At 38.1% G+C, this 13427-nt stretch overlaps 1 protein-coding gene across 1 annotated transcript in view; it reads right to left on the reverse strand.

Moving 5' to 3' along the window:
• Nucleotides 1–13427, reverse strand: part of LOC126106372 (uncharacterized) — an 88910-nt gene that overhangs the window by 17220 nt on the left and 58263 nt on the right. The window contains exons 9-11 of the mRNA XM_049912635.1: nt 12448–12519; nt 539–658; nt 143–280 (exon numbers count right to left, since the gene is read on the reverse strand). Coding sequence (XP_049768592.1) covers nt 143–280; nt 539–658; nt 12448–12519 — 330 coding nt within the window. The remainder of the gene's footprint in view (nt 1–142; nt 281–538; nt 659–12447; nt 12520–13427) is intronic.

A 13427-nucleotide genomic window follows, 5' to 3' on the forward strand; every position in this document is an offset into this window, starting at 1 on the left:
GAATAGGGACTATTATTGCAGTATATTAGAAGGACCAATGAAATTATACATACAGTGCTCATGTTCATTCCTCATAGATCAACTGAGAATTTTATAAAGCCAACATTTCAAGAGCATAATAAATGTTCAAACAAAATCTTACCACTCTAGTCCATTTCTTGACACTTTCATAGCCACATTTAATCAGTTTTGGGAAGAAAAATGTGTCATACGCATACACTTCTGGTTCCCTATTCTGTCTCCCTCTTTCTGTTAAAAGTTTCAAGTAGAAATTCACAATCTGAAAGAGAGGGAATAGTTGTAACAAGTCAGTTAACATACTGATCAAACAACAACACATCTATCTATGTAAGTGGCAATTGGAATTGTCAATACATACAATAGCAACTCTTAATGGTATTGGACGAACCAAAAAACCAATGGGCACTAACAAGTTTTTAAATTATGAAAATGGCACAAATATTAAATGACAAATGTGATTAAAAATAATACTAACATTGTGGTGAACATATATACAAATTTAATTAAAGAACATTACTTTATCATTCAGCCAGTTCGTCCCAGATAAAGTAGCTAAATCACCACGAGTTATCTGCAAGCCAAATCCTTCAGCCACCACCTCTGCATCAGTGTCCCTGCGTTCGGCATCCAAATCATCCTGCAAAGTTAAAACTGCATTACTTATCACAATTCCTTGTTCAACATAGCTCACTTTAGTAGCTGCAGAAAATTTACATCTTAGCAATTCTTTTGACAAGCAGAAGTTAAAATAACACCAAAGATAATAAAGTGGGAAAATAATAATTGGTGATATGTTTTCAGATGTCCAGTACAGTTTTCATTTCATATTTTGGACAGCTGACCTAGCCATAAGCAGTGCTTTTATATATAAACTGCCTGTCCAAGAACTTCTGCGTGTGACTTTATTCCTGTCATGTAGGGGACATTAGTGCAGTAACTACAGTGGCAGCTTCAACTACTAACTGTAAACAATGGATGTACGAAAATGAGTGTGCGAGGTTTTTCCCACATACTTTGACTCCTGAACATAAACAACGTGCGGACACCTGCTGTTGACTTGACTGAAATATAAAATGCCAACAGTTCTTTTCTGGAGAGGGAGGGTGGATTGAGAGACCATGAATAAGAAGCTATAGTGTTATCAACATAAACCAATCACACAACATCCCAAAGGAAGACTTTCCTGACATTTTTACAGGGTTGCACGAACATTCCGTACATCATACTCAAGTGGCAGAGACTACGCAGAATATCTGAAGCATTAAAACCATCATAATATTTCTCTACTTTTATTAATCCAATCTCGAAACACTTTGGGCTGACGGTGTACTTTATGTCTGAAACCCAAGAACCCTGTGAGATATTGATAGTGTCATGTTGCTACTTATATTCGGTTTGACTTACTTTGATGCACGTTTGTTTTCCAGCATGAACATACCACGAAACCCCCTTCCCCCAAATACACACACAGTGTTATTTGGCTCTAGCATTACTTACTATCTACATGCCTCTGTACAGGCTCTGATTTCTCATTTACATAGTCCTTACATGAGGTGTACATTGATGGCAATAGGTCTGTTGCCAATGCCAGTTCTCTAAATTCTTCCAATAGTATTACACAAAAAGAATATTATCTTCCGTCCAGGGATTCCCAGTCAAGTTCAAGAGGCATTTCCATTGCACTCTCACACTGATCGAAACTACTGGTAACAAATCTAGGAGCACCTCTGAATCACTTCAATGTCTTCCTTTAATCTGATCTAGTGGGAATCTCAAACACTTTGGAGCAGTATTCAAGAATGTGTCACATTCTGGATGTAGTCCTCTTTACAGATCAGTTACACTTCCCTAGAATTCTCACAATAAATTGAAGTACACCATTCACCTTCCCAACAACCGACCCAATGTGCTCACTCCGCTTCATGTTGCTTTGCCATGTTATGCCTAGATAATTAATCTACGTGACTGTGTCAACCAACATACCACTGTGAAACTTCCAGGCAGATTAAAACTGTGTGCCGGACTGAGACTCGAACTTGGGACCTTTGCCTGTGAACCTTCGCAGAAGAGCTTCTGTGAAGTTTGGAAGTTAGGAGATGAGGTACTGGCAGAATTAAAGCTGTGAGGATGGCTCACGAGTCGTGCTTGGATAGTTCACACGGTAGAGCACTTGCCCTTGAAAGGAAAAGGTCCCGAGTTCGAGTCTCGGTCCGGCGCACAGTTTTCATCTGCCAGGAAGTTTCATATCAGTGCACACTCTGCTACAGAGTGAAAATCTCATTCTGGAAACATACCACTGTTTTTGAATATGACTGGTTTTCCTACTCTTCTTCATTAATTTACATTTTCTGCATTTAGAGAAAGCTTCCATTCATCACACCGAGCTGAAGTTCTGTAAATGTCATCCGCCATCCTCCTATAGACCTTAATGATGACTTTTATGTATCCTATCCATCAGATTGTTTATGTAACCAGAGAACAAGAGCAGTCCCAAGACACTTTCCTGGCGCACTCTTAATCGTATCTTTGTCTCCGTCAAACACTCACTGTCAGGGACATCATACTGGATTCAATTGCTTAAAAAGTTGTCAACCCACTTATTTATCCAGATGCTTAGACCTTCTTTAACATTGGCACTGTAAACATTTTCCAGAAATCTACGAATATGGACTCTGCCTGTTGCCGTTCATCTGTGGTTCACAGGATAAATTCATGCTTACAACAACACACAGACTATTCTCTTCTCAGAATCTTCTGCAATTTACAAAACACGCAGGAGCCTCACAAGCTGGAATTGAGTCACTCGAGTGTTTTACAAGCCTCCAGGAGTAACTGGAGTCACTCTGTCCGCAGGGCTTTGCACTGCTGCTGATGTGGCAGAACAGGGGATTCGTGCAGTGAACACACCAGAAGTGGTCTCTCGGATGTACAAACAGAGAATTTACATACTTTCCATCTCAATTCCAATACCTTTTTCCTTGATACTTTTCAACTGATGCATTTACTCCTATAGGAGTTGGACACAAATGTGGAAACACTGCAAGAATTGCATGCTTGAACACAAATGCAGATTCTAGCCAAGCCTGCACGTTTATCTGTTCTATTTGACCACAATGGCACCTGTCTGAGTGTCAGTCTTAGTCAGAACAGTGTTCTGTGTAGTTGCAGAGTGCATTATGTCAGAGCTAAGTGGTTTTGAATGTGGGTGAACCTATCCCAGTATGTATATGCAGACAAGAATTTAAAAAATTCCCGGATTTTACTTGAATTTCACCATTGAAACTACACTTTTTACCAGGTGAAAATAAACTTCTTCCCAGGGGCTATTCCATGCCAAGTGGTCTACTTTTGGAAAAGTTCCCGTTGGTCATCAAGGATTTTGCTGAAATTTTGTGCGAAGTTTTGCACATGTTCCAAATGTACTTGCACAGATGTAGTCATTTGTTTGACCCCATAGTGCAGCCATCAACAGTGCAGCCATGAGTTTTCATCAACTTTGAGACGTAATATCTCTGGAAATATTTTTTTTTATATAAAACTGTAAATTATAAACATAATAATGTATCAACACAAGGTCTTCAAATATAAAATTTCATTCTCTTACTACTTTCCTATAGTTTACAAACTGGAGGCAAAGTTCAGGATTTTTCTAAATATGCCAAAAATGTCTATTTTTGGTATACTCTTACAAAAAAGTGTGTTCTGCAAATTCTTTTAAACCATTTTCATTAGAAAGGCCATGTTCTAAAACTCCTAAAAAACTCTATTTGGTTTTGCAATGCAAACATATAAGACCCTAAAAAAAGAACGAGAAAGGGTCCATATTCCAATGGTACTCAAATCTGGCATTTTTACTATGTTCTACATTTGTTTATCACACTCTGTGGAAATAATATCAAAAGTCCTGACAACTAGGAAATGAGCTTAAGTCAGAAAAAATACAAGTAAGTAGACTTACTTGTTGTTTTTGAAGTTGTCTACAACATTCAGCTCTACAAAACACTCTTTCTATAAAAAATGTAGTGAAATAAGGAATCCAATAAAAAGAAAAGTTTTATCTTTTTTGTGGCTCTAATAATCTGAGGTAATCACATTTGAAAAATGTAATTTTTTGGGTTCTACCTTATCAAAATTAATTCCGACATCTGGCCAACAGTATAGTTTTCTTTGAGACATTCTACAGCTAATTAATGAAACTTGTAAAAAATGCAAGTAGCTTGAAGCAAACGTAAGTTTAGGATCCTAGCTCTCCTAGCTTTGGCCTCTGGCACTTATAGAAATGTATGATCGGTTTGGGATCCTGTGTAAAGAAGCCCTTATCAGGGTTGGGAACCTATGGTGAAGAAACTCACTTTAGGCTGCTGTTGCACAGCTACTGGATGTGGCTCCTATGGTGATGGAGATGCTCGTTTTCTAACTTTTAAAGGAACCAGCAATGGTTAAGCCACCACGGACCATAGAAACACATTTATATGGTTTTTCATGTGTACACTGATATCCCATATCAACTGCAAACTAAGCTAACACGAAGTACGCTATACCATAAACCAGAATTAAAGTAGTACATCACTAGCATTACACAACAAAAAGACACAATAATTCTCTACAACATGGATCAATTCAAAAACACGTAAGGCAGACTGCTGTGAACTAGACCAAAATTTTCCACAATGTATGCTGCAGATGTTACGCAACAATTTTATTACAACAATCTCCACTGCTTTGGTAATGCACAGTTAAATTGTGAAGTTAATAACCAGTTTCATTCTGTAGCTATAGCAGAAAAACCAGATGAAATATGTCACAATGAATTGTGACAAAAACACCCCTTTCTTGGAGTTTTTAGAGTTATTCGGTATTTACTTCACTTCCTAGTCATAGAGACTTTTGATATATTCCTCGCCAGACAGTACCAAACAATTGTAGAACATAATAACAGATTTCAGATTTAATTTGAGTACCAGCCGAATTGGGACATTTTCAATGCACCTGCAACTTGTTGATGCTTTTAAGGGTCTTATATGCTCACATTTCAAATGCAAATACAGATTTTAGGTAGTTCAGAACATGGCCTTTCTTGTGAAAACTCTTTAATAGAGTTTGTAGAAGACACTTTTTTTGTAAAAGTGGGTCAAAAATAGCTTTTGTTTAAAAAATAAAAGAAAAATCATCAACTTTGCACTCAGTTTATAAACTATACAAAAGCAAAATTGCCACATCATTCAACAGATTCATAATAATGTAAAGAGCAGCGGTCTGAAAAATACCAATCTCCTGCTTACAGATGGTAAAATATAAAAACCCAATAAATTATTATTTTAGAATAATTTTATATAATGCTAATAATAATTATTATAAATATAATAATAACTTGTCTTTACAGGTCCTCTGGCAATACAAAAAAAAAAAACTATCAGGACCTCCACATTTTGAAGGAATGCTCCAACAACAAGCTAGAGTGACTTACACAAGCCTTTTACAGTAGGCTGAGAAGTGCACTTTGCGACAAAGTGATATTATATTTTTTCTTATTACCACTTTATCACCTAAAGTTCAAACAGAAAACATTAATTGTTTAATAAGAAGAAGCTTTCTTGTTTCAAACATTGATTTTCATTAAAATATATAATGACACACAATGTTTAGCAAAAAATACAGTTTTACTTGCTATCTTCTACCGCACTATATACAAGTATCACTTTTTCCTTGTAATGAATCGTATGACTTTAAATGTTATGCCAATAAAACTACAATTTAAATACACAAGGTACCTATTTATATTAAATTTAATGTATATAAAAAGTGCTCCCAAATGACTTAGGAATTCTTTAATTTTATCCATTAGTGCACTCGAAATTAAGTTTCAAACTTTAAAATTACTCTCCTAAACAATTCAGAACTGTGGACGCACCATGATCTTTTCGTGCGCTCTACAAATGTGTCAGTACAATTTAAAATAATGTCATAAATAGCTGGTTTTCTGATCCTGAAATTTTTCCAAGTTGCTGGTCCTCCAAAGTGTTTAGTTTTGCACGAAACTCAAATGCTCCTCAATTTAAGAAATCCACTGGACATTCTCACGCGTAACATAACTAGTCTTGCATAAAAGGAAATTTATTCTAAAATTAGCAGTTCTCAAACCACAATTTGCAATATTTTCCCACAATCTGTTAAAAATCTAAACAGTTGTGACACCATGCTCATCGAAAACAGTCTGTCGTTACAAAATATCGCATAGTTTTTGTCCTAATGCCTTTGACACATTTTGTTGTTGGCAGAAGCTTTTATGTATATTGTCTTTTGTTGTTGTAAATGGTACATTTTCTTTGCCACTAAAGTTTTACTTCGGAGTTATTCTCTCATATATGTGTTTTATTGCTGCAATATTATTCTGCAGTAGTGGGCTAAAGTAATATTCTCTGTTAGTGTATCAGTTCTTACCAGTCAAAATTACCACAATGAAAACTAAAATAATGAAAAATTCTTGGAATTTTAAAAAATTCCAAGGTTTTTTCCAGATTTCCCAGTTGTCCCATGGTGTATCTACCCAGCCTTAACTGAGGTAGCCAAACTGTTTGGTGTTTCGAGAGGTACGGTATCAAAAATTTATATTGCATACAGGAAAAGTGGAAAAACATCATCTGCTAGGCCACGACAAGGACGAAAGTGTGTGTCGGTCACGGTCACAGTCACGGTCACAGAAGAGGATTGTGACGAAAAGTAAGAGGGTGGCAGCTACAAAAGTTACTGCAGAAATGAATGTTGCACTGCACACACTGTCAGCAACAAAACGACACAAAGGGAGCTCCAGAAGCAGGGAATCACAGGCCGAGTTGGAATTCCAAAACCAATTGTCAGCAACGCAAATGTCCACACTAAAATGCCTCACAGTATAAAGCTTGTTCCCCAATGGTGACACTGTATTCCAAGATGATAGGGACAAAGTTCACACAGCTCGCATCATCCAGGACTAATTTTGTGAGCACAAGGATGAATCGTCAGATTCTTCACAAAGAGCTGCACTGAGGAGAAGTATCGATGTCGGTCAGTGAGGCCTAGCACAAAGTCGCCATTCCAAAACATTCCAAAGGTGTCCTATAGGATTCAGGTCAGGAAGCTGTGCAGGCCAGTCCATTACAGGGATGTTATTGTCATGTAACCACTCCTCCACAGGCCATGCATTATGAACAGGTGCTCAATCGTGTTGAAAGATACAATCGCCATCCCCGAATTGTTCTTCAACAGTGGGAAGCAAGAAGGTGCTTAAAACATCAATGTAGGCCTGTGCTGTGATAGTGCCACACAAAACAACAAGGGGTGCAAGCCCCCTCTATGAAAAACACAACCACACCATAACACCACCGGCTCCGAATTTTACTGTTGGCACACTGGCAGATGACGTTCACTGGGCATTCGCCATACCCACACCCTGCCATCGGATCGTCACATTGTATACTGTGACCCTGTCTCCACACAATATTTTTCAACTTTTCAGTCGTCCAATGTTTATGCTCCTTACACCAAGTGAGGCGTTGTTTGGTATTTACTGGCGTGATGTGTGGCTTATGAGCAGCAGGTCGACCAAGAAATCCAAGTTTTGTCACATCTCGCCTAACTGTCATAGTACTTGCAGTGGATCCTGATACAGTTTAGAATTTCTGTGTGATGGTCTGGATAGATGTCTGCCTGTTACACATTACGACCCTCTTCAACTGTCTGCGGTCTTCATCAGTCAACAGACGAGGTCGGCCTGTACGCTTTTGCGCTGTACGTTTCGCTTCATGTTTCCACTTCAGTATCACATCGGAAACAATGGACCTAGGGATGTTTAGGAGTGTGGAAATCTTGTATACAGATGTACGATACAAGTGACACTCAATTATCTGACTACGTTGGAAGTCCGTGAGTTCTGCGGAGCACCCCACTCTGCTGTCTCACTATGTCTAATGACTACTGAGGTCGCTGATATGGAGTACCTGTCAGTAGGTGGCAGCACAGTGCACCTAATATGAAGAACGTATGTTTTTGGGGGTGTCTGGATACTTTTGATCACATAGTGTATCTTATCAAATTATTCTAGTAACGATTTATCAAAGTGCTATTATTTACCCAAAATTTTGGAAGTACGGGTCAGTTACAACATTTTCCTCAACTGAACACGCCAGCACTACAGGCCGACAACTGAATAAGTGCTGATTATGTATTGTGCTTAAACCAGTTCAAGTGCAAGGATTACGAATCAGCAGACAGAATGGTACCTACCAAAAGTGAAACTCGGCAGTATTTTGATAAACTGGACAATAATGGAGTGAGGTGCAAAATGTGTTTCAAAATTTGAAGTCTTCAGGAAATACTACATGCACCAATATGGGTTTAAGGTAATGCCTCACAAGTACATCAAGGTAAAATTATTTACTTAATCAGAGTGTGAATAGAGTGTTAATTATTTGTTGCTATAAATACATAACAACACAGATGGAAGTAGTGCATAAATCAAAGACTTTACTTTGTGACAATAAAGCTTCAAAAATTTTGATAATAGAAAGCTGTCCGAGGAAATTATATCTAAGCAACGCAATGTGTCATGATAGTGATGGCCAGAAGAATTTACTTTAGAAACTTTTGGGTATCAATCAATCATTTTCCTGATTAACTGTTCCATAATTCCAAGTTTCATTTTTTTTTTTTTTAATTGTAACCTGTAATGAAAATAAAGACATTGCTCAATTTAATGCTTACACTATTCTTAAAAAAGTTGTGAAAATAGATTATCTCTCTCTACTGTATACAAGGTGAATCATCTAAAACTTGCACCACAAATATTGCAGAAATGGAAAGTGCTATTGATGCGTTGATTTTCACAGAGTGGATTAGTAGTCAGGGGCTCTTATTGTTAGCCAGTCAACAGATTGTAATAAGTAAAATGTATTTTTTTCCACAAAGATACACTTTTTTAAATGGAACAATATCTACTGACATTAACAGATTAAAAGTATGGTAAATTACAATGTCAATATTGTTTGTTGCAGGACTCTAGTGCAAGTAGTTTATGAGAAATTGTATTTTGAAAAGTTTCCATAGCGATACTTATTTGCACTGTTCAACCTGCGTAGTTGCTAGCTACTATGTTGTTCTGCTTGCTTATAATGTGCTTGTGTGTTCCTCGAGTGCACTGCAACCTGATCGTCAGTCAGTGTATAACAGTCCACGCAGCAGGTCGTCAGGAAGAGGAATTTACCAATGCAGAAATAGCCAATATTCGTGTGGTTTATGGAGAATGTAGGAAGAATGCAGTTGGTTCTTGTACCATGTATGCGGCAAGGTATCCCAATAGATCTCAACCATCTCGGCAATTATTTTTCAATCTCTTTAAACAGTTACGTGAAAGAGGTAATGTAACACCTAGGGAACATAATGAAGAAAACAAGTGACAACAGAAGAAGGATAAATTACTGTTCTTGCTGCTGTTGCAGTTGATCTGCATGTTAGCTCCCATGCTCCTCTGCAATCATATGAGGAAGTTGCATCAGTCAGGCAAGTGTTCTACACATTCTCCATTGACATAGGTTCCATCCCCATCAAATCTCTCTCCATCAACAGCTGCATGGAAACTACTATACATGGGCATTAAAACAGGATACTCCAAATGTATCACATATCTTGCTCAATGATGAAGCTGAATTTACCAATCATGGCCAGGTGAACTGCCAAAACATGCACTATTGATCTGTTGACAGTCCACGTTGGCTTCGTCAGGTGGAATGTCAGCATCTGTGGAGTGTAAACATGTGGTGTGGGATAGTGAACCATCGGTGCATAGGTCCATTTTTCATAGATAGAACACTGAACGTGCACAAATATTGCAGCCTCCTAATAGACCATCTTCCACAAATGCTAGAAGATGTTCCTCTGCAGACTAGGACACACCAGTGGTACCTATATGATGGCTGATCAGCCATAGTGCACGAAGTACTACAGCTTGTCTTCACAAATAGTTTCCAAATTGTTGGATTGGGCACATAGGATTTGTACATTGGCCAGCCTGTTCCCCCGATTTGACACCTGCAGACTTTTTCTGTAGAGAAAGCTGAAAGACGCTGTCTAAAAGCATGTACCACCTACATTCAATGATATCCAATGATGTATTACTGCAGCCTGCTCAGGCATCTCCTCTGAAATGCTAGCATGTGTGCAGCAATCGTTCCAAACCAGACAGGAAGCGGTGACCATTTTCAATGTAACCAGTAATGGTCAACTGTCTCATTACTGGTCAGAATCAACGTAACTAGTGTATGCACTTGTGTGTGCTACCACATGTATTGTTCAAGTGTCGGCGTAGTAACTTTTCAAAATATGATATCTCATAAACGGTTCGCACTAGAATCCTGCAACAAACACCACTGACATTTAAGTTTACTTTTAGTTTGTTAATGTCAATAGGCATTGTTCCATTCAAAAGAAATGTAAGTTTGCAGAAAAAAACGCTTTCTAAGAATTATTAAAATCCATTGACTGACTAACAATACGAGCCCCTGACTGCTGAGCCATTCTGTGAAAACCTCACATCAAAAGCACTTTCCATTTCCGCAATATTTGCAGAGCAAGTTTTAGGTGATTCACCCTGTATGAACTTTAAAAACAAAGACAGAGAGATTGAAGCTGATAGAAGGCATCTACTTTAATCTTTTTAGTAAAGGTATGTATTGATACCAGCAGTGTCTTGATACTTTCATTTGTGTACTACTGAAAGCCAGTCAAAAGCAGGAAAGCACAACAGAGTGAACAAAACAACAACACTCTGCAACAATTGTACATGATAAAGATGTGGTAAACACAACAAGAAAACTTTATTATACTCCAAGAGTGAAGTACATTCTGAAGAAAGTGATGAATAATTTTTATCAGAAACTGTTTGGTAAAGTATTTTAATTTTAATTCAAATATTTGTGATATTTTTCAATTGTACTAAGGTTTTCTTCTAGTGTTCTGTAGAGGCTTTTGCTACTAATTCAAATAGACATTAGTCAAGATGATAAGATTAAATACGTATAAATACAGAATGTGTTTTTGAAGACAGTGCTAAACATATTTTCTGGTTCTGGACCCTACTTAGAGATCAGTATCTTGTGTGTTGTCAAAAAAAAAGAGCAATTAACTTTTTTCATGCATAAAGTAGCAACCCCCCCCCCCCCCCCCCCAACTGGTCACAGGTAGTATATGTTACTGAAAACGTGTTTGTATTGCTAAGAGTTAAAGCAAGTACCCAGATCCATTGCATTACTGTGAATAGGGACACTTAGGGTAGAAAATACTACTCCTTGCATTTGGAACACATGTATGTTCATTCTCCTGATAGGGAAGAGGGATCTGTCTGAAAGGCATGAGGGACTGGGCTCAAACCACACGATGAAGGACACCCACCTATTGAGACTACGAATGTCGTAGTGATCCATTCCACCCTCAATGTTGATGCTGCACAACTCTTACGACTCCTAGCTACCTAATGATAGTGAATGAGGACCTGACACATAAATAGTAAAGCCAACTCAAAATTATTGAAGGAAATAAATTATCAGATTAATTCTGTCAACCATTTATTTTCTCATTTTTAGTGCATGTTCTGGGGGCACCTAAGGATGATGCACGGCTTCCACACTTGTCATGTATATCGGGAGGGCGTGTCGTGGAGTGGGTATCAAACTTCCCAGGACTACAGCATTCCAGAACTGGGGTTGTGTTGGGGAGGGGGGTGGGGAATGGAAACAGTTCAAGTTTGTATCTGAAAGAAAGGGAGTTGGCTGTTGCTTGGTGATAATCATATGTAATGAACAATAATGAGAAATGTATTTTGAATGGTTAACTGAGTCGAAAGTACTTTATTTTGAGTGAATGAGGAATACGAAAACGACAGTGTTGACTACATGTCTACTGTAACAGAGAACTGCAGGAACTGAAACCGAAGTTTGTGGTCATTTAAAAACTGTGAAGCCACATTTCACATTAGTAAACAACCAGGATTATACAGCAAAGGAAAGCAAAACTGGGGAGGCCATTTTGTGTTTCAACTGACAGCACTAGGAATTTCATATTGTGAAGGTGAAGTATTGACCAGCCATTCTAGCTCCATGTAATTTTAACACTTTCTTGACATTCCTTTCATATGAACCAGCTGCCATATACAAAATATCCCACTTTCAGAAATATACTTAAGCCTTATCTCTCAAAATACAAGTAGGTCGTCCTTTTAACAAGTCCCTGTACACTAATTACAACTAAGGTTTAGTTTTTCTAAGGTCTAGTTTTAGCCACAGATGTCATTTCCGTGTTTCACTAGTTCAACATACCACACACCTGCCAAACAGCAGGCATTCTCAATAGAGAAATCCATTGCTCCCCGCAGGCATTGCGTAAACCGAGTTAACTTACCGATTCGCCAGATGACTGAGAGCCATCGACGCAGATTGAGACGTTTCCAGCAGACACCGAATCTTCTTCCTCCTATGACAGAAATTTTTACAATAAGATTCCAATTAAATGCTTAAACATTATTCAAAACACAGTTCACTGTACAAAGGTGGTCAAGAGATCAGTCTAACAAATGTAATACCACAGGCAGGCCACTACAGACCTAAGCTCTTATCTTCAGAGCAATCAGAGGTGAAGAACAATACTACAAAAGGGCACAGCTCCGAGGTGGATCTGCTTCACAATATACGAAGGTCATTCAATAAATAATGCCCTATTTTTTAAATTTATTGTTATTTTTTTATATTTTTAATGCAATTAATAGATATGAAAAAATCTTTTAGGTGTTTGAAGTTTCTTCTGGACACATGCGAAGTTGCAAATAACTCTGACAGAAGCTGCAACCATAGTGAACCATCAAAATGGCTCTACGCAATACACTGAAAACACAAGCAACAGTTGCAGAAAAATATACTGTGGTGAACATCCAGTGTTTCATACCTATGCAGTTACTAGGAGCACAGTTGGGCAATAGGTAAAGACAGTTAAAGCATCTGGAAAAAAAACAGAGTTCTGCAATCATTCTGGATGTCACATCACAGACACAACAAAACACTAAGAAGGCTTTATTCTTGATGGTGCATCAAAATTTGACAATTGATGCTACAGGCACTGTTGAGCATTTGGAGTGCACGTGCAGTGACTTGGATATTCAAAAGTGTGTTAGAGGTGGGCTTCACAAATGCACAGAACAGACCATAATGTTCAAAGAAACGCCATTTCATCTAAAATGCTGAAGCAGTTTGAGGCCACCGGAGAGATCTCGGAGGAGGTGGAGGAGATTGGCGTTTAACATCCCAATGACAATAAGGTGATGAGAGATGGATTAGGATTAGGGAAGAATGGGGAAGGAAATGGCTGTGCCCTTTTAAAGGAACCAT

This window comes from Schistocerca cancellata, chromosome 10, assembly GCF_023864275.1.
Source record: "Schistocerca cancellata isolate TAMUIC-IGC-003103 chromosome 10, iqSchCanc2.1, whole genome shotgun sequence".
NCBI classification, from domain to species: domain Eukaryota; kingdom Metazoa; phylum Arthropoda; class Insecta; order Orthoptera; family Acrididae; genus Schistocerca; species Schistocerca cancellata.